General features: G+C 47.4%; 1 protein-coding gene across 1 annotated transcript; it reads right to left on the bottom strand.

Moving 5' to 3' along the window:
* Positions 1-1,943: 1,943 nt before the first annotated feature.
* On the bottom strand, positions 1,944-17,077 carry CDC37 (cell division cycle 37). The gene is made up of 8 exons (XM_030197079.1): positions 16,751-17,077; positions 14,587-14,859; positions 13,311-13,416; positions 12,678-12,793; positions 11,183-11,305; positions 4,406-4,588; positions 3,783-3,854; positions 1,944-2,798 (listed from the first exon to the last, which is right to left on the bottom strand). Exons 1-8 carry the CDS (start codon positions 16,850-16,852, stop codon positions 2,646-2,648), a joined length of 1,128 nt encoding a protein of 375 aa, XP_030052939.1. The 5' UTR covers positions 16,853-17,077; the 3' UTR covers positions 1,944-2,645.
* Between the last annotated feature and the right edge of the window lie 4,722 nt (positions 17,078-21,799).

Below are 21,799 nucleotides of genomic sequence, written 5' to 3' on the forward strand. Positions count from 1 at the left end.
CAACATTCCCATATAGCTTATTAGGGGAACATTGGGCACTAATGGGTTAAGGTAAAGAAGAGTTTCCCATGCTCTCAAAGGAAACCAACAGTAATTGGAAAAGGGCCCAGGAAATGTCTAAACAGTTTGTCAAAATATAATAAAAAAATGTAACAGGAAGAAGTGTTTCTTTTAAACATACTTGTTGCAACACTGTTACCCAAAGAGAAAGAAAAGTAAAAGGAACAAGGGGGATAGAGAGTTTGCCAAGAGCTGTTCTGTTAAACTTCTTAGTAGGCAAATACTCGAGACAAGTTAGTTCCCAACACCAGTACCAGCATGATCTGACTCGCTGCCTGTGGAACACATACCTACAGCCTCCCAGCCCTAGTTCCAACCTGTCATGATCAAGGGATCTCCCTTCCACCAGTTTCTGTAACAGCTTATACTCCAAATGGAATACAATTGCTGTAAATCTGTTTATTACAGGAATCCCTGTAGCAGTTCATTTCAGTCTTATGCTACCTTCTCTCCTATATCTAGATTTCTGATAAATGGTCCTTTGTTATGGCCAGGACATGGAGACAATCTGAATAAGGTTTGGATGATTTACAAAATGGAAAAATTGACATCTGAACTGAAAAATAAGGCAACATTTGCTAAGGACTGGACTATTGGACAACAAACACATCGCATTTAATTTGTGCCCCCATTCCTTTTAAATATGATCTCATTTTCTGTTCATGTTTTGCAATGTTCTGGACTCAAGAGAGTTGCACCTGTGAAAGACTGAATAAAAAGGATTTGGAAAAGATGTCTGCATATATTTGCCCAAGTATCTGATTGTCTAAAGCTTTCCAGGGAAAATATTATAAAGTACCTCTTAGACATTTGCCCACCCCCACCCCCCCAAAAAAAAAAAAACAAAAAACAGCTGAGACTGGTTTAATTGACCTGCCTTCCTCCTGAGGACATTCCACACCTTCTCAGGATTTTTTTTTTTCGGGGGGGGGGGGGTGTCCCAGACTGTAGAAGAGTTTATTTGCATACTCCACTGGACATCTTTTCAATGAATGGGTCCTCCTGGCCCCTGGTAAAATTATTAGTCAAACTAGTAGTAACGTCTACAAGTTTCCACAGCCCAGCTCTCATCTCCCCATGTGCCACCAGGCAGGCTTTGCTCTGTATCTGGTCTACTCTATCCACAGCCTGCATCCTCTCTTCCCATTCAAGAAGCTTCTCTTTTACAGATCAGAAAGGTAATAAAAACAATTCACACCATCAGTGTACACATACTTCCTACAGCAGTAATTCCCCCTAAAATAATTTTTTTTCTACACCAATATATGTAAACATATATATGTTCATACAAACAGATTCTATAATCCAATCTCTTGCGGAACCCTAGGGTTCCCTGGAACTCAGTTTGGGAGTCACATCCTAGGGCAAAACAGAGAAAAGCTCCCCTCCATTTCACCCCGCTCAACCCATCGACTCTGACAGTTTCAGCAGCAACCCTTCAACCTGCTGTCCGACCTGGGCTACTGGTGAACAGGGTACAACCCGGCCAAATTCTTCACTACTAACAGTCTTTACCTCTCCCTCCCGTTGCTCCTATCACTAACTCTCCCATCCTACAAACGCTGTATACAAGACTCCTCCCCGCCCCTGTCCTCTTGTTCCGATTGCTAGGCTGGAGTTGTATGCTTTTATTTTTTAGATTAACTCTTTATTATTCACTATATATAAACCTTAACAGCACATAGAAGTAAGTGGCTAGTGAAGGCCAACCTGAGTTTGCCCTAGTCATGATCCTAAATTTTGGCCTGACCACTACTTACATCACACACACAAAGGCCAAAGTAATACTTGACCTGAGGTATCTTGCTATAGCCAATCACACAAATTAAAGTGATCCCTCCCTTCCGGCCCTTGCGCGTTCCCCCCAAAAAGAAGCTCAAGGAACTGTGTCCGCTGCTGTTTATTTTGCTAGAATTGTTTTTCCATGAACAAGAAAGCAGGGGCAATAAAGATGAAAATGGAGAACTGCATCCCCCATCCTGAGAATTTAAGTGTCACAAATAACAGAGAAACAAGGAAGGAGAAATGAGACAGAACTTTCCTAGTCCTGAATTCTTCTCACACAAAAGCGTGTGTGTGTGCCAGACAGAGGATCCTCCCAGAAACACCACAATCCAAAAAATAAAAAAATAAAGCAGTTTATAAAACCACATCATGCCAACAATTACATAGCAATTTGAGCATTTGACTTCCTTTCAGTGGAGCCTGTATTAGTTTTGAGAGTGAGCACTGTGCATATGGGTGAAAGGGGTGGGGGAGAGGGGGTGAAATAGGGATTCCAGACCTGAAAGCACAAGAGACCCCCTTTTCCACAGAATCTCCTAAAGCCAGGCTCCAAGACACTTCAAAAGCTCTTTGCCCAGACCACGAGCAGTTAATACCAGCTGCCACCTGATGCACAGAAATCACACATGGTCTTCTAGTATGGGAGGGGGTGGGCTGCAGAGAAACAACTGTGAATACCCCCCTCTCCCCAACCAAACCATAAACCCTCACAAGATGTAGTAACTGTTTTTGGCTTCTGTTGATATTTTCAAGGGAAGGGACCGAACGAGGAGAAGTCCGAGATTGAGCCTGTGATGCACTTAGGGTTTTTCTGAACACTCTTTACCCTCTTGCTCTACTTCCTCATAGACCTGCTCAAGATCGTCAGCTGCTTTTTCAACATCTTCAGCTGTTTTAGAATTCGGGACCCACAATCCAGAATCAATACATTGTTTCATGAAGAACTTGGCTTCCTGGAAAGAAAACACATACGACGTATGAGCTGCAAAAATCACCAAATTGCCTTTTCACTTACCCTGCCTATCGGCAGCTCATGGGGACTTTCTCAACATTAACAGAAGATATTTGGATTCGTGCTATTTCCTCTCCTACTGTAATAGGCTTGAGCAGGAAGGGGTATATTTGGTTCCCTGTACCAGGAGATCCCCGATCACTGCTCAGGGTCAATTCCAAGAGAGACCTTCAGACAGGCTTTAGGACACTAGGAGGCTCATTTTCAAAGCACTTAGCCTCCCAAAGTTCCATAGAAACCTATGGATCTTAGCCTCCCAAAGTGCTTTGAAAATATGCCTCCAAGTAAAAGCAAGTCAGGATGGAATTGGCCAATGAGTGAGGAAAATGCTTCCAATTCACAGCATATGCTGATCACTCCTGTGAACACACCAACTCATCTTTAAATTCAACTCAAGTCATACCTGTGGGTGTTCAGAGTATCCCGGTACATCCAGTAATATAATATTCTGGTAGGAGAAATGGAAGGGTCAGCTCTGTTGCTGCAGGGTGATGCACACACACACCCCTCCTGGAGATTAGCTTTGTGGGGAGGGAGCAGCATCAAAGGAATAGGGGAATGCCCTGGCTTAGGAAAGTATGTGCAAAATAACTGGCCCTGACCGAGGACCTCAGGACTTAACATAGTAGATGACGGCAGAAAAAGACCTGCACGGTCCATCCAGTCTGCCCAACAAGATAAACTCATATGTGCTACTTCTTGTGTATACCTTACCTTGATTTGTATCTGCCATTTTCAGGACACATACTGTAGAAGTCTTGCCCAGAAGTAGCCCCACCACCCAAACACCAGCCCCGCCTCATGATGTAGGGTCATAAAAAATTAAACACACAACTTGCTTTAGCTTTTGGGAGGGAGAAATGGTGATGACAGCAAGAGAACACGTTTTAAACCTGTGAAAAAAAAAAGCAAGCTACCAACTCACCGTGGGATCCATTTTGCTGATGGTGTCTTGCAACATTTGCACATCCTTCACATCAAAACATTTCTGAAGCTCCTACAGAGACGAAAGGCAGACTGCTGAAGTCACATTAGCCCTGAGAAGCCCCATCAATACGCTTCAAAACCCACAAAGCACACACCAAGGAAAACACATTTCAAGCCTTTAAGAAGTGGCAGGATTAACAAGGCTGAGATGTGCCCCTTGGTAGTTTCAGATTGCCCAGTGATTGTATGCTCTCTGTCCACTGAGCGTCAACGTCAAATACTCCTCCACAAGGGACAATGCTCACCACATATGGCCTGGACCTGTCATGACCTCAAAGAGATCTGCCATCTGCTCTTGTAGGGTTCCCTTGTACCCCACTGGAGAAGATGCATCACAGGTCATCTCTGCACACGCCTGCTCCCAAGGGAAGGGAAAAGAATTTAAGAGAAGGCAAAACCCCTAAGTGTTTGCCATCACCAAGCAGCGCTGAATTGGCCATTCAAGTATATGAAGTCATCCCAAAAGATGATAACACAGGCTCAGAGTGAGTTAAGCTTGAACTTGGGCAACCCAGAAGAGAGCGGTCATTCCGGTTACTGCCCCCACCCAGGGATACTTACAGATGGGAGGGTCTCGTACACCTCCACTGGATCCAGGCCACCTGGCCCCAGTCGCTTCTTGCGTTCCTCCTCCTCATACTCTTTCAGTGCCTTTTCTATCCGCACCTTGGCCCGGCCTCTTACCCGCTCCTTGAAGGAGTCCAGCTCATCGTTGAAGGCCTCCATGTACTGCTGATCTGCAGTCTAGTATCGACAAAGTGAAGAACAGGTGCCATTATAGCAAAGAGAACACAAGGCAATGACTAAGAAAAAGGGCACCAGGCAACACTGGACTTGCTACAGCGAGCAGAGCGTCCCAGACTGATGGGGGGTCAGGGAATTGGGAGGGAGGGGGGGATGGAGGGGGAAGGGGAGGGGTGGGGGATCTGAGGTAGAAAAGGTGAAATTAGATCTTACCTGCTAATTTTCTTTCCTCTAGACCCTCCAGACCGGTCAAGACGCGTGGGTTATGCACTCCTACCAGCAGAGGGAGACTGAGAAAACACTGAGCTTTTGATACTGTATATATAACCTGTGCAGTACACCCACTAGCCAGTATACCTTAACAAAGCAGAGAAACTAAAACACTAAACAAAACTATCAACCCTGTACGTGGACAATGCCAAATGGAAGAACCACTGTATGTTCTTTTTAACTGTTTTACTCACTGAATTCTGTTAGTGCTTCCATAGGTGGGCCATCCAACCACACCTGACTCAGACTCATAGTAACAATCATCTGAAAAACCTAAGAGTCTGAATTATGTAAACTACAATCATCAGCTGCCACGAGATATCCAATTACTAAAGTCTACCTCCTGGCCTACAGAAAACCACCGGGCGGGCTCTTGACCGGTCTGGAGGGTCTAGAGGAAAGAAAATTAGCAGGTAAGATCTAATTTCACCTTCCTCAGCGACCCTCCAGACCGGTCAAGACGCGTGGGACGTACCAAAGCAGTAAATCTCTACGGGTGGGACCCCCTTAGGCCAGAGGTCAACACAGCAGCCCCAAAACCTGCCTCCTCTTTAGCATGAACATCAATCCGATAATGTTTAACGAACGAATGCAGAGAGGACCAGACTGCCGCCCGACAAATCTCTAGAGGAGGAAGCATACTACTTTCCGCCCAAGAGGCTGCTACTCCCCTGGTGGAATGAGCCGAAAAACCCTTAGGTACCGCACGACCCTTCAAAACGTAAGCAGACGCAATCGCCTCCTTCAACCACCGAGCTATCGTTGCCTTGGACGCAGCTGCTCCCTTGTTAGAACCGCCAAAAAGAACGAACAGCCGATCAGAAGTTCTGAACCCTCGAGTTCTAGATAGATAACACCGCAACACTCGCTTCACGTCCAACTTCGCCAGACGACGCTGCTCCGAGTCTCCAGCTAGATTCCCTAATACTGGCAGAGAAATGACCTGATTCACATGAAAGTCGGAGACTACCTTGGGCAAAAAGGAGGGCACCGGACGCAGGGAAACCCCTTCCTTGGAAAAAGACAAGAAGGGCGTTCTACAAGACAACGCCTGGAGCTCCGAAACTCTGCGCGCTGATGAAATGGCTACCAAAAACACCGTCTTTAAGGCTAGATCCTTGTCCGTAGCCGAAGCCAAAGGCTCAAACGGAGGTCGAATTAACGCTTCCAAAACCAGATTCAAATCCCACGGAGGAACGAGCCGGCGTTGCGGAGGCCGAAGCAATTTCACTCCCTTCAAAAATCGAATCACATCCGAAGACGAAGCCAACGACTTACCTTGAACCTTGCCACGAAAACAGGACAATGCTGCCACCTGAACCTTCAAAGTAGACAAGGCCAGCCCCTTGTCCAGACCATCCTGCAAAAATTCTAACACATCCGCGACCGAAGCATGTATAGCCCTCAAATTCCGAGCCAGGCCCCAGTGCTCAAAAAGCCTCCAGACTCGAACGTACGCCAGTGAAGTGGACTGCCTCCGGGAACTCAACATCGTAGCAACAACTCTGGAAGAAAAACCCTTCTTCCTCAACTTGCTCCTTTCAAGAGCCAAGCCATAAGCGAGAACTGAGCCGGCTCTGGGAGACTGATGGGACCTTGACACAACAACACTGTCTCTGTCAATGGCAGGGGATCCGCCACCGCCAGACGGACTAGGTCTCCGTACCACGGGCGACGCGGCCAATTTGGAGCTATCATAATCACCCGCCCCGGGTGACGTTCGATGCGTTGAACTACTCTCCCCACTAACGGCCACGGAGGGAACACGTACAGCAACTCCTGAGGCCACGGCAGCAGCAGGGCGTCGATCCCTTCCGACCGCGGGTCTCTTCTGCGACTGAAGAACCGCCGCACTTGCGCATTGCCCGCCGTTGCCATGAGATCCATCACAGGCATCCCCCACACTGACACAATGCGATTGAAAACCGAGCGATGAAGCACCCATTCCCCGGGGTCTAGAGTATGCCTGCTGAGATAATCGGCGTCTACGTTGTCCACCCCGGCCACATGAGCTGCCGACAAGGCCTGAAGATGAAGTTCTGCCCACTGGCACAACAGCTCTGCTTCCTCTGCGACAGCTCGACTCTTTGTGCCCCCTTGCCGATTGACGTAAGCTACAGCCGTGGCATTGTCGCAGAGAACTCTGACAGCCCTGCCTTGAAGTAGCGTCTGTAAATACTGAAGAGCCAAACGAATGGCCCGTGTCTCCAACCGGTTGATGGACCACTGGGCTTCCTCCTGAGACCACCGTCCCTGCGCCACCTGACCGAGACAATGAGCCCCCCAACCGGACAGGCTGGCATCCGTGGTGAGAATTACCCATTCTGGAGCTTCCAATGGCATTCCCTTCACTAGGTTTCGAGCGTCTAGCCACCAACGGAGGCTGAGACGTGGATGAGCAGTCAGAGGCAAACGCATCTCCAACCCCTGCGATTGAGGAGACCACCGACTGAGAAGTGCCGACTGTAACTGCCGCATGTGTGCTCTGGCCCAGGGCACCACCTCTATAGTCGCTGCCATCATGCCCAAAACCTGAAGGTAAGCACGCGCTGTCGGTCTGTCTCCCGCCAGGAAGTGACGAATCTGATCCTGTAACCTGCGGATCCGAAGAGTCGGCAACACCACCCGACCGTTGAGCGTCTCGAAGCGCACTCCTAGATACTCGAGGGATTGGGTCGGGACGAGATGGCTCTTGCTGTGGTTCACTACCCAACCAAGCGATTCCAGCAAGGCTACCACCCGCGCTGTAGCCACTTCGCTCCTCCGCCTGAGACTTGGCCCGAATCAACCAATCGTCCAGATACGGGTGCACCCAAAACGCCCTGTCTCCGCAAAGCCGCCGCCACTACTACCATCACCTTGGAAAAGGTGCGGGGAGCTGTTGCTAGCCCGAAGGGAAGAGCACAAAATTGAAAATGCTTTCCTAAGACCGCAAAGCGTAGAAAACGCTGATGCGCCGTCCGAATGGGAATGTGAAGATAAGCTTCCGTCAAATCCAGCGACGTCAGAAACTCTCCCTGCCGCACCGCGACAATAACGGACCGCAACGTCTCCATGCGAAAAGAGGGAACCTTGAGCGCTGAATTGACTCCCTTGAGATCCAACACCGGACGCCAGGCATCCTCCTTCTTTGGTACTACAAAATAGATCGAATAGCACCCTAAGCATCTCTGCGTTGGAGGAACAGGAACCACTGCTCCCAGGGCCAGAAGGCGACGCAACGTGTCTCGAACTACTGCTTTCTTGATTCTTGAATGACATGGGGACTCCAGAAACCTCTCGGGAGGCGACTCTTCGAATTCCAGCGCATAACCATCTCGAATCACCTCGAGAACCCACCGATCGGACGTGATTTGGACCCAGCTCTGATAAAACTGACTCAGCCGAGCTCCTACTCGCACCAGAGCCTGGGTCCGCACACCTTCATTGCACATTCCGTCCGGACACCTGTCCTCTCGCGGCAAAGTCACGCCCTCCGCGACGATTCCCTCGAAAGGACTGGGTGCGCTGAAAAAAACGTCCTCTAAAAGCCCCACTAGTCCGTCCCGGCCTATACCGGCGGGCCTCAGCAAACGACCACGAGAAGACACCCCTCTGGTGCCCGACCTGGGACGTAAATCCGGCAGGCGAGGAATCTTAGCATCACTAAGGCCTTTCACCAAATTGTCCAAATCCTCTCCAAAGAGCATGGTTCCCTTAAATGGCAGAGAACACAACTTCGCTTTAGAAGCTGCATCCGCGACCCAACCTCTCAGCCATAGGGCCCTACGCGCTCCAACTATCATAGCCATGTTCTTGGCGGACGCCCTCAATAAATCATAAAGGGCATCCGACAAGAAAGACGAACCCATCTCGAGCTTGGCTAATTCCTGAACTCCGGAGGCCCCAACCTCTACTGACTCATCAAGGAGTTTCTCGGCCCAGCGAAAACATGCTCGGGCCACCAGGCCCCCACATACCGAGGCCTGGAGCGCGAGCGCCGACAAATCAAAAGTACGCTTAAGGAAGGCGTCAATCCTCCTATCCTGGGGGTCGCGGAGAGCGGCTCCGCCGTCTACCGGGATAGCCGTCGCTCTAGTCACAGCTGTAAACACTGCATCCACCGTAGGGGCCTTCAAGGAATCTTTGTCCTGCTGAGGAAGAGGATAGAGCCGCGCCATTGCCTTATAGACCTTGCATGGAGCATCCGGTGACTTCCACTCCTGGGAAATCATCTCCCGGAGGTCCTTGTTCATAGGAAAGGACCGCGCCTTACTGTGAATACCCTTTACCAAAGGGTCCTGCCCCGATTCACCCACGGGCACCTCAGGCTCAAACTTAAGTGTCACCGTGACTTGGTCTATGAGCTCCGCAAGCTCATCCCTATGGAAGATTCTGACAACCGAGGGGTCCTCCCCAGGTAAGGCCTCAATCAGGTTAAGAGAGTCTTCAAACCCCTCTACCTCCTCCTCAATCCCTATTGGTTCTTCCGAACCCAGCTGAGACAAACAGTCCCCTTCTTCTGACCATTCCAATCTTGGTCTTTTCGTTAATATAGAGCCATGCCCCTCCTCCACCTGAGGAGGCCCGGCCTTCCAGGCCTGGAACAGAGACCATACAAAATCTGGAGGAAAACCGACACATCCTGAGCCCTCCGAGGGAACTTTCTGGCCTAAACCGGAGGAAGCTGGCCCCACACTCAGCGCATCTGCTGATCGCGGCGGATTCAAAATGGCGGCCGTTCCCGCCGAAACTGCAACCGCCGACATCGCGCCTGCCTGCGATCCCGCTGACACCAAAACCGGCGATCCCGTCGGAAGTTCCGCGGCCAACACGGGGGAGCCGAAATTGACTGTTTAGGCTCGCCACAGAGGCGACACTGACCGCCCGCCGTCTCTAACCCCCGCCGCGAACAGGCGCGACAACGAAGTAGCTTGCCGGTCATAATCAAACACACACACAGTCCGCCTTTGCGCTAATTAATTCCTGACCCTGTCAAGCAACTTCGCACTGCTCTCCCGTCTAGTGCAAGGAAACTGAATTCCTCTTCAGTTCCGCACTAAATAAATAATAAAAGGCTCTTAAAGGGCCAGAACACTGCTGGCAGCTGACAATTGTAAGGCACTCAAGGCTCCAGTCCAGAGAAAGCAGCCGAGGCACAGAGCTGCCACTTATACAGAGATGGAGAGCAGCTTAGGGGGAGGGACCCGCAACACAGGTGTAACACCCCAGGGGAAACACTGGGCCCCACCGGACCCAGGGCCCCGAAGCACACTTTTTTTTTTTTTTTTTTTTTTATCCACGTACAGGGAGACACAGAATGAACCAAAATGGAACAAACCACCCAATTTTCTACTTCCTATGAGGAAAACTACCTCACCAGACCAGTGAAGACTGCACAGGCTGTCCTTCTACCTCTGCTGAGACTGAGAAAATAATGGCTAGTGGGTGTACTGCACAGGTTATATATACAGTATCAAAAGCTCAGTGTTTTCTCAGTCTCCCTCTGCTGGTAGGAGTGCATAACCCACGCGTCTTGACCGGTCTGGAGGGTCGCTGAGGAAGTTTGTATTAGAGAGGTAAAAGACCTTGTTTATTAAGCTTATGGTTGTGGTGAAGAAACTACTGTTATTCAGTTCTTATGAAAATCAATAAAAAAATAAATATATATAAAAAAAGAAAACCCACGTCTGGGGGTCCCAACCTGAGTGGGCTTTCCATAGGTGCAGCATTATTCTTCTACACCTCCGGGGGGAGGGGGGGGGAGTCATACAATCTGGCCACAAAGATTGACAAGCACCAACAGAACATCATGACATCAAGGGTCATGGAGTGGCTTGAAGATTTAAGGGTTTTTACACAGCTTCCTGGTAACATATGGGAGGGAGTTTTAGATTCAATCTGGACTTGTAAGAACCAAAAGGCAAACAGTTTGTCCAGAGGTAGTGAATGCCAGCACAGCAGAGGAACTGAAAGATGGAAGTGGCAGGCAAAGGGTTAAGAAGTCTGGCTGGGTCATTTAAGTACAAGACTATAAACTCATCTACCCAAGTAATTAAAAACAACCCCCCCCCCCCCCAAAAAAAAAAAACAGATGTTCTTGTCTGCCACTGCTTACGTTCCTGCGAAAATAGTCACATAGAGGTAAAAAAACATTCCCCCCCTTCAAAAGAACAAACTCTACACAGTTTACAAAATATTCTGACAGCGGATCTTAAACGGAGCTCATTTATCCCAGGACGAAGGTGCAGAAGAACAGTTCATGCTGTTGGATCCCAGGGAGACAAACTGATTTCTGAGAGATTCGAGCTGCACTGATGGACTCAGCAAGAGAGCCACGTTTACCTTGATTTTAGTGAAGAACTGTCTGAAACAAGCCCGAGGATCCACCTTTAAGCTTTTGGCTAGTTCTAAGATGAATTGCATGACGATGGTCTGATGTGCCACCTGTTCCATGAGGGCGTGTTTCTGGCCAAAGAAGTGGAATAAAAAAAAGTGAGACAGCAATAGCAATCAGTATGAAGCAAACATCAGACACGAGACAATAGAAACACCAATAGGAATATATCAGTGCAATTCTCCCTGATCTGGAGACATAACTACACCACTGGGTTTTCAGGAATATGCAGAAGAAATTAGCCGACGCAAGGCCTCTAATCTCACTCATGCATATTCAATTCTGGATAACCTGAAAACCCAAACTCTGCTACCTGCCTCTAGACCACTGTGAAAAACACTGCACTAGGGAGTGTGCTGACTGGTCGCTAACATATGGGCAGCCTCCTCTCAAAGGATCTTACCAGCTGAAAGTGCTGCTTAAAAAGGCAAGCTACACCAGAGTCTCCCCTACCCCCAGCAAAGGAGGTTAACATCGATGGCTGTGGTGAGACAGCAGCCCACATTCAATGTCATGCACCAGTTTTCATTAGCTACTCATGATTTTAAAACATTGAAAAATTATGGCTCACCTGATAATTTTCTTTCCTTTACTCACAGCATATGAATCCAGAAACTGATGGGTTATGACTATCTATCAGCAGGTGGAGATACAGAGCATGACTGAACTCTTGACTTATAGGAAAGTGAAGCTTCTGGTCAGTATTTTCTCTTAAAGCATAAGAACTACAAATAGTGGCCCGTAGAGATAAAGCAGCCACCTGACAGGCCAGCTTCAATGGAGATTCTAATTTCGTATCTTGGATATCTTTTAAAGCTATGCCACCTTCTACAGGGAGGGCTGTCTTCTAGGACACAGCCGCCACCAAGGCAACCACTTTAGGCAGCTTCAGCTTTCCTAGTTCATCTTGGGAATAAAATAAAGTTGTGCCACAGCTCAAGTCACTTGGAGGCTAGCATCTAGCGTCTCCCACTATGCTGTTACCAACTCTTGCATTGCCTCATGAATTGGAAAGGACCTAGGCAGACGCTGGAGATAGAGATGTACTAATTGCCCAGAAGCCTCGCCGTCCTGTAAGACAGAGTTCAGTTGTGCTCTGCTAGTAGATGGTCATAACTCATCAGTTTCTGCATTCATATGCTTTTGGTGACAACAAAGTTAGTATTCAATCTACACAACAGGGACTCAGCAAACCTAAGACACACACAAAAGAATCTAACATTCTCCATGTAAAACAAAGATCTGGAACACTGAAAAAGACATCGCTTTGGAAGGGAAAAAAAAAAGGTTTGCCAAATGAAGAAAAAGCTTCTTTGCCTGGTACGTATGCAGCCGATGCTTTGACCAGGGCCCTGTCAAAAGCTGATGAATTCCCCTGCAATCCTGAAGGAGAAAATGAAGCAGCAACACCCCCCTCTTGCCAAGCCTCCGCGGTCTTCTTACCTCCTCCACCTCCAGGTCGATGCACCAGATGACTAAGTAGTTGGCCGTCTCCTCACACACCAGGTATGGGTTGTCTGATAAATACTTTTGGCTGTCATCCCAACGCCGCAACATACCTGCAGGGTTAGTGGCAAACCACAGATACAGAAAGGAATTAAGACAGACCCAGATCCTCCCAAAAAAAAAATAATCCCAGGGGCCACTTCAGTTTTGTGATGCAGAACCAGGGTCTGATGCCCTTTGGAATCTGTCTCCTTCAGCTGTGCACAAAAATAATTAAGATTTCAATATCCGGCATCTGGTATAGAAATGTTATGCCACAGGTCTTGACACATAAGGGGCTGAGCAGAATCAGAAGCACTTTCCCTCAGCTGTCCTACCCCTCCATGAGTAGGACAGCACCAGCTCCTCGGTCCATCATTAGACAAGGTAACTGATGCTCCAGTAAGCTAAAAGAATTGCTCATAAGAGCCTTCAGACACTTTTAGCAGCCAGGCTGCACCGAGAGAAAGTGCACGAGTCGCCCAAGAAGGAAGGTGATTCCCACTCTGCCACATAGGTACAACAGCCCCAGAACCTCTGCTGAAAATCCCTGCACTTGGAATCAAGGGGGCAGCAAAAAAACAAACTTACCAAAGTGTTTTAGTTGCTTTTCATATTTCTCCACAAACGTTTTGTGCTTCTGTTCTTTCTGTTCCTCGGTTTCTTCAATTTTGTCAGGTTTGATGTTAACTATGCTCTGAGTAAAACAAACCAAACATGAAGTTAGCGATGATGGGGCACTTCCCACTCAGCCCGTGTCCTACGGAGAGTTATGGGATTTTCTTCCTCCAACCCAGTAAATAAATGAGATTTCTGGTACAAGCATTATCGTTGCAGAAACTGACCCAAAATCCTAATTTGTTGTTTGGTTCAAAAATGCAAGTATGTTTTCAGCCGAAACCAAAACTGTTTGCAGGCCCTCCTTCCTCCCTCCCCGCCCACCCCTCCCAAACAAAAGCAGCCCTCCTTCAAAGCTACCACCCCTCAACACACACACACCTTACAAGCATTGGTGGTCCAGTGTTGCAAACAGGGCAGGAGCAATCCCACTAGCTCCTACCTATGGGGTGATATGATACAGATGTTCAAATATTTGAAAGGTATTAATCCGCAAACGAACCTTTTCCGTAGATGGGAAGGCGGTAGAACTAGAGGACATGAAATGAGATTGAAGGGGGGCAGACTAAAGAAAAATGTCAGGAAGTATTTTTTCACGGCGAGAGTGGTGGATACTTAGAATGCCCTCCCACGGGATGTGGTGGAGATGAAAACGGTAACGGAATTCAAACATGCGTGGGATAAACATAAAGGAATCCTGTTCAGAAGGAATGGATCCTCAGAAGCTTAGCCAAGATTGGGTGGCTGAGCCGGTGGTGGGAGGCGGGGCTAGTGCTGGGCAGACTTCTATGGTCTGTGCCATGAAAATGGCATACAAATCAAGGTCAGGTATACACAAAAAGTAGCACATATGAGTTTATCTTGTTGGGCAGATGGACTGTGCAGGTCTTTTTCTGCCGTCATCTACTATGTTACTATGCCAGAAGCCATTTTGAGAGTGGAGCTTGCATGGGTAGGAGTGAGTGGGATTGCTCCTGCCCCAATTGCAGCACTGGACTACCAATGCTTGTAACCTAGGCCCGAGGGGGAGGAGGGGGGACACCATATGGTATCAGTTTTGGCCAAAACAGAGTTACAAACTTTTTCCTGAAAAAGACAAAATGGCTTTTTGGTCACTGAAGGAGAGCACACACAAGCAATGATAATGAGATCAGCTTGGAAAAATTAGGTTTCTCACACAAAATGTATGTTTTTCTTCACTCAATCACCATCACCGCACCCCCACACCCCGGAAGCACAATGAGCGCACCTTGCTGAAGCCATCCTTACTCAGCGTGTCCACGTTCCAAGGCATGCCCTTCTCCTTCTTATGTAGGGTCTCCGCTTTCTTCTCCCAGCTCTTCTCCTCGGTCTTCAGCTGCCGCAGCTCCTCCTGCACCTTCCGCAGCTCGCTGGCGACACCAGCTGCCTCCAGCTGCTTCACCCTCTTCTGGCAGTCCACTAGCTTCCGTTTGCATTCTCCGTGGCCCTTCTCCTGTTCCTCCTTTTCCTTCTGAAACTGCTCCATGCGCTCCACCCGTGCCTAGAAACCACAGGCATTGTATTACGTGGAAGATATAACCGGCTGCAGCAGAAACAAGTGCTAAACCCTCCCTGCCCCAAGCCACCCTTCTCTCTGCTTTGCATTTTGACAGAATCAGCTGCTGCTTCCATCTATTAGTATTTGCTAAGGGGGTAGTCAATCAGGTGATTCTATAAACTGGCACCTAGACATACAATGCCACTTACACGAGTCAAAGGCACCATTAAGTTTTGTTTTTTTGTTATATTTGTACCCCGGCTTACATATTGTATACAGGTACTTATTTGTACCTGGGGCAATGGAGGGTTAAGTGACTTGCCCAGAGTCACAAGGAGCTGCCTGTACCTGAAGTGGGAATAGCTATATTGGGTCAGTTCATCTAGCCCAGTATCCTGCTTCCAACAGTGGCCAAGTACCTGGCAGAATCCCATAGAGCAGCAAGATTCCACGATACCAATCCCAGGGACGGTAGCAACTAAGACTACATATTACGCGAGCCACTTGGCACATCAACTTATGCCTGCCGTTGATAAGGCACCAATTCTGACCATAGGCTAATATTCTAGAATAGATCTTACATAAGTATTGCCATACTGGAACAGACCGAAGGTCCATCAGGCTCAGCATCCTGTTTCCAGTATTGACCAATCTAGGTCAAGTACCTGGCAAGATCCCAAAACAGTACATTTTATGCTGCTTACCCTAGAATTAAGCAGGGGAAAGACAAGACAACCAGGTGGGACTAGCAAACAAGCTGTCTGTGTCTACACTGGGGAAGCGATTAAATGTTGGGAGTAGTGGAGGAGTAGCCTAGTGGTTAGCGCAGCAGACTTTGATCCAGGGGAACTGGGTTTAAATCCCACTGCAGCTCCTTGTGACTCTGTGCAAAGTGACTTAATCCTCCATTGCCTCAAGTACAAATAAGTTCCTGTATATTATGCTTAATAGTTGTATATTTATTTATTTTGTTACATTTGTATCCCGCGCTTTCCCACTCATGGCAGGCTCAATGCAGCAGGCAATGGAGGGTTAAGTGACTTGCCCAGAGTCACATATATAGTTTGAGGGAGGGGTGGGTGTGTTTAATAGTTGTATATATACAGTTGGGGGGTGGATCTGTTTCATAATTGTAGATGTTGAGGGGTGGATCTGTTTAATAACTGTAGATATATAGAGTCGGGGGTGATCTGTTTAATAGTTGTATAGTTTGTATATAGTTTGGGGGAGGGGTGGGTGGGTGTGTTGTTGTACAGAGAGTTGGGGTGGGGCGGGGTGGGTGTGTTTAATAGTTGCACATAGTGAGTTGGGGGAGGGATGGGTGTGCTTAATAGTTGCACATAGTGAGTTGGGGGAGGGGTGGGTGTGTTTAATAGTTGTACATAGAGAGTTGGGGGAGGGGTGGGTGTGCTTAATAGTTGCACACAGAGAGTTGGGGGGGGGTGTGTTTCATAGTTGCACATAGAGGGGGGGGTGGATGTGCTTAATAGTTGCACATAGAAAGTTGGGGGTGGGGTGGGTGTGCTTAATAGTTGCACATAGAAAGTTGGGGGGGGTGGGGGGTATGCATGCCTTGTAGCGCTATAGAAATGATAAATACTACTACTACTATTTAACATTTCTATAGTAGTAGTAATAGTAATAGTTGCACATAGTGAATTGAGGGTGGGGTGGGTCTGCTTAATAGTTGCACATAGAGAGTTGGGGAGGGGTGGGGGTGCTTAATAGTTGCACATAGAAGGTGGGGGTGCTTAATAGTTGCACATAGAGAGTTGGGGTGGGTGTGCTTAATAGTGAGTTGGGGAGGGGTGGGTGCGTTTAATAGTTGCACATAGAGGGTGGTGGTGGGTGTGTTCATGTATCTCTAAATATAGATGACGGGGAGGGGTGATACCTGGTGGCGCCAGCGGAACAGGCTGCCCGTGTCGATGTTGGGGTGCGTCTCGTCCTCATCGTCGGACACCTCGATGTGATCCCACACGCTGTAGTCCACCATTGTGGCTGTGCCCCGGGCGGGGCTAGGCTTCGCCGCTCTTCTAGAAACCTCGGCCGACGGCCGCCTTTCGCAGGCTTTACTTGGCCCCTTCGCTCATGCCCACGACCCTTCGTGACGTCACTTCCGTGGCAACGCTCGCCCGGTCGCGAGGAGGGCACCGGTTACTTTGGAAACGCGGCCCGTTGGCAGCCTAAGGCCTAGGCGTAAGAAAAATCCAAAAAAAAAAAAACGGCTGAGCTGGTGGGATGGTGGGTCAGGGCGTCACGTGGTGTCCGGGTTATAAGGCGACAATTCCCAGCTCAAGCCTGAAGCTTCTTCCGGAAGTTTCTCCTGTTGCGTGCTGGGATTTGTAGTTCTCCTGCTTGTGTCTGGGTAAGAACCATGATGAGCCCAATCTGTGTGGGATATGTAGCCCCAGCAAGAGCCCATAATGCACCTGGCTGCAATCTCCCTCCTGGAACTGGGTAACTAATTAAATAGGCATATACCAGGCGTTTAGTGTAAGCACATTTTTCTCATGCATAGGCATAGTCATTATTAAAATCCAGAAACACACTAGAGATGCCAAGTTACCGAGTTCCAGACTGGAGACTTTTTGGCCCATTTGGTTTGGGACTTACAGTATAGGGTTTGTCGTGCTCGATTATGCCCATTTAAATTAGTGCTGCAAATCCCATAATATACCAGGACAGAGTGGTCAGAACTCCAGGACTGGCTCAAAATCTCCAAAGACCCAAACAGAAACGCATGTGTGACTTCAATGCTCAAAATGGGCCACGAGTTTCTTGTCTCTGTAAGATGCTGAGCTGAATCTGAAGATAAGGCAGTGATGATTTTTCTGGGAAACACTGTCTTAGCAACATTTAAGAGATTGTCTTTTGGGAAGAATACTAACTTGGGGTTCCCACCTTTTAAAGGTAGTAATAGGCTCTTTACTTCTTCCATGGACTCTGCCTCCTCTCCCACTTCCACCGGGAGACAAAGATAAGACGGTCTTATCCAACACAAAGAACTTTCATTCATCCTCCCTGCTGCCTTCAAATTGGCCTTAAGGCTCTCTTTTATGGACACCCATGCTGGCACTACAAACACAGACACTACATTTGATCACAGAGAGGTGTATTTTCAAAGCACTTAGACTTGCAAAGTTCCATAGGTTACTATAGATAGGTGTATTTTCAAACCACTTAGACTTACAAAGTTCCAAAGTAACCTATGGAACTTTGTAAGTCTAAGTGCTTTGAAAGTACACCTCATAGTAACCTATGGAACTTTGTAAGTCTAACTCGATAAGTCTGACTCGGTCATTACCTCCTAGACTGAGATAAAAGATGCAGAAGCATATTAGATGAAATAGCACCATTAAAAACAAGAACCTCACGCAGGCATAATTCGTTACCTTGGTACAACGAAGAACTGAAAAAATAAAAACGCAAACCAGGAAACATGAACGAGCATGGAAAAAAAAATGAAAGATGTACACACACTTAACGCATGGAAACAAACTCAAAGAAAGTACAAATATGCAATAAGACAAACCAAAAGGTCATACCACAAAACCAAATAGGACACGATTACAAAGATACGAAGATTTAAGGTCATTTGTTATACAGCATCTCTCAATTTCACACACTTTAGTACAGATTCCTGAGGCAGGCGCTTTGCTCCGAAACACAGTTCCGAGTCGAGTCTCTAAGTTGCATTTGTCAGATTAAACACTGTGTGTGAAGAATCTTAGACTCCCTCTTGTTTTTTGGAAGTGCCATTTTCTCACCCTACTCTTCTAGACTGTTCTTGTTATACTCAGAGAGATTTGTGTTCTCCCACTTTTGTGGCAGACTCGCTTTTCTGCCTTTGACCATCATCTTCAGTTTCCAAGTACTACATTTAGTTTATGCTGACTAGGGAAATAGTTGAAGAATCTCAGGATATAATACTTTAGCAGACTTCATATTTGCTCTTTTATAACCTGATTAGCAAAGAAAGTGTGTTCAAATATGCTTTCCCTTTGGTTGTAATTTTTATCCTACATATGAGGAAAAAAAAGACACTATACAATCAATTGCTGTATTTATTGCAAAATTTTGTTGTCATGAGGAAACTTCTTAGTAACTGACAACAAAATTTTGCAATAAACACAGCAATTGATTGTATAGTGTCTTTTTTTTCCTCATATGTAGGATAAAAATTACAACCAAAGGGAAAGCATATTTGAACACACTTTCTTTGCTAATCAGGTTATAAAAGAGCAAATATGAAGTCTGCTAAAGTATTATATCCTGAGATTCTTCAACTATTTCCCTAGTCAGCATAAACTAAATGTAGTACTTGGAAACTGAAGATGATGGTCAAAGGCAGAAAAGCGAGTCTGCCACAAAAGTGGGGGAACACAAATCTCTCTGAGTATAACAAGAACAGTCTAGAAGAGTAGGGTGAGAAAATGGCACTTCCAAAAAACAAGAGGGGAGTCTAAGATTCTTCACACACAGTGTTTAATCTGACAAATGCAACTTAGAGACTCGACTCGGAACTGTGTTTCGGAGAGGGCTAATATGAGCATAGCAACTCTGGTGGAAAATGAGTCGCGCAGCAGAGTTTTGGACTGATTGAAGAGTTAAGAGGTGACTAAGTGGGAGGCCGGTGAGAAGCAGTTTGCAATAATCTAGGTGAGAGAAGAGTGTGGAGAAGGGTTCTTGTAGAATGCTCAGAGAGGAAAGGACAGATTTTGCTGATTTTATAGAGAAAGAAACGACAGGTTTTGGCAATCTGCTGAATATGAGCAGAGAATGAGAGAGAGGAGTCGAAGATGACCCCAAGGTTACGAGCTGATGAGACAGGGAGAATGAGAGTGCCATCCACAGAAATAGAGAAAGGGGAGAGAGGAGAGGTGGGTTTAGCGGGAAAGATGAGAAGCTCGGTTTTGGCCAAGTTTCAGATTACGTTGAGACATCCAGGCAGGGTGATACATTGGTCTGGATGCTGGTTGAGATTTCGGGAGTAGAGAGGTAGATCTGGGAGTCGTCAGCTTAGAGATGGTATTGAAAGCCATGGGATATCAGAGAGCCAAGGGAAGAAGTGTAGATGGAGAACAGGAGAGGACCGAGAACAGAATCTTGAGGTACACCAATTGGTAGTGGAATAGAAGTGGAAGAGGATCCACCAGAGTGTACACTAAAGGTGCGAAGCGAGAGGTAGGAGGAGAACCAGGAAAGAACAAAGCCTGGAATCCAAGTGAAGACAACGTATCAAGGAGTAAGCTGTGATCAACAGTGTCAAAAGCGGCGGATAGATCGAGAAGGATGAGGATAGAATAGAGACCTTTGGATTTGGCCAGTAACAGGTCGTTGGAAACTTTTGTAAGTACAGTTTCAGTTGAATGAAGAGGGCGAAAGCCAGATTGGAGTGGGTCAAGAACAGCTTGAGATGAAAGAAAGTCAAGACAGCGGCGGTGAACGGTACGTTCAAGTATCTTGGAAAGGAAGGGGAGGAGGGAGATGAGTCAATAGTTGGAAGCGACAGGTAGGGTCAAGTGAAGGCTTCTTAAGGAGTGGTGTGACAATGGCATGTTTGAAGGCATCAGGAACAGTCACAGTGGAAAGTGAAAGATTGAGGATATGACAGATAAAAGGGGTGAGAGTAGGAGAGATGGTGTTAAGAAGGTGGGTAGGAATGGTATCAGAGGAACAGGTAGTTTCGTTTTGAGGAGGAGAGAAGATGTGTTGTTTCCTCATCAGTGATTTCAGGAAAGGAGGAAAAGGACGAAGGGGTTGGGGAGTTAGGGGAACGGACAAGGGGAGGAAGAGGTGGGGGTGGCTTGGTTGAGAATTCGAGCTTTATCTTCTGAACCTTGTCATGGAAGAACTCAGCTAGAGTCTGAGGAGATAGTGAGGGGGGAGTTGGAGATGAAGGCACCTTGAGGAGAGAGTTCAGTGTGCCGAAGAGAAGTCGAGGGATTGAGCCGAGAGAATTAGTCAGCTGGATGTAATAGTCCCTGTTTGGAAGCAAAACAGCAGATTGGAAGGAGGTCAGCATGAACTTGAAGTGTATGAAGTCAGCAAGGGCACGAGATTTCAGCCAGAGGCGTTCGGCGGAGCGGGCACAGAAACGTAGGTAGCAGATTTTAGAGGTCAGCTAAGGCTGGGGTTTGGTGTGCCTTATAGGACGGGGCATGAGAGGTGCAAGAGTGTCTAAAGCAGAGGATAGAATAGTATTGTAGGAAGAGACGGCTTCATTGACAGATTTGGATGGTGCAGTGGTAGAGAAAAGGTTTGAGACACTGGGGGATAGGGTAGTAGGGTCAATAGCCTGAAGATTCCTAGATAAATTGGTTAAGATTGGACGGGATTGGGCAGGAGGAAGTTTAAGTGTGAAGGTTATTAGATGATGGTCAGAGAGGGGAAGATCTGAGGCAAAGGAATTGGAGGGAGAGCAGTTATAGGAGAAGATAAGATCAAGACAGTGACCATTTTGGTGAGTGGGGGAAGTGGAGCATAGTTGGAGATTGAAGGAGGATGTTAAGGCGAGGAACTGGGAAATGTAAGAGTTGGAGGGATCATTAGCATGAATATTAAAGTCACCAAGGATGAGGGAGGGGAAAGAAGGATCATGAAAGAAGAAAGCCAAGCGTCAAAGTTGCTGAGGAAGGATAGAAGTGACTTATCAGGGGACGATAAATAACTGCTATTCGAAGAGGCAAAGGAGTGAATAGGTGGACGGAGTGGACTTCAAAGGAAGAAAAGCAGAGAGACTGAGGTGGCAGAAGAGATTGAAATTTGGAAGAGGGTGAGAGTAATAGTCCAACACCACCACCACGGCCAGCAGGGCGAGGAGTATGGGAGAAGAGATAACCACCATGGTAGAGGGCTGCGACTGAAACAGAGTCTTCAGGGCAGAGCCAAGTTGCTGTTATGGCGAGCAGATGGAGGCTACAAGAGATAAAAAGGTCAT

Source organism: Microcaecilia unicolor, chromosome 3 (genome assembly GCF_901765095.1).
Source record: "Microcaecilia unicolor chromosome 3, aMicUni1.1, whole genome shotgun sequence".
Classification (NCBI taxonomy): Eukaryota; Metazoa; Chordata; class Amphibia; order Gymnophiona; family Siphonopidae; genus Microcaecilia; species Microcaecilia unicolor.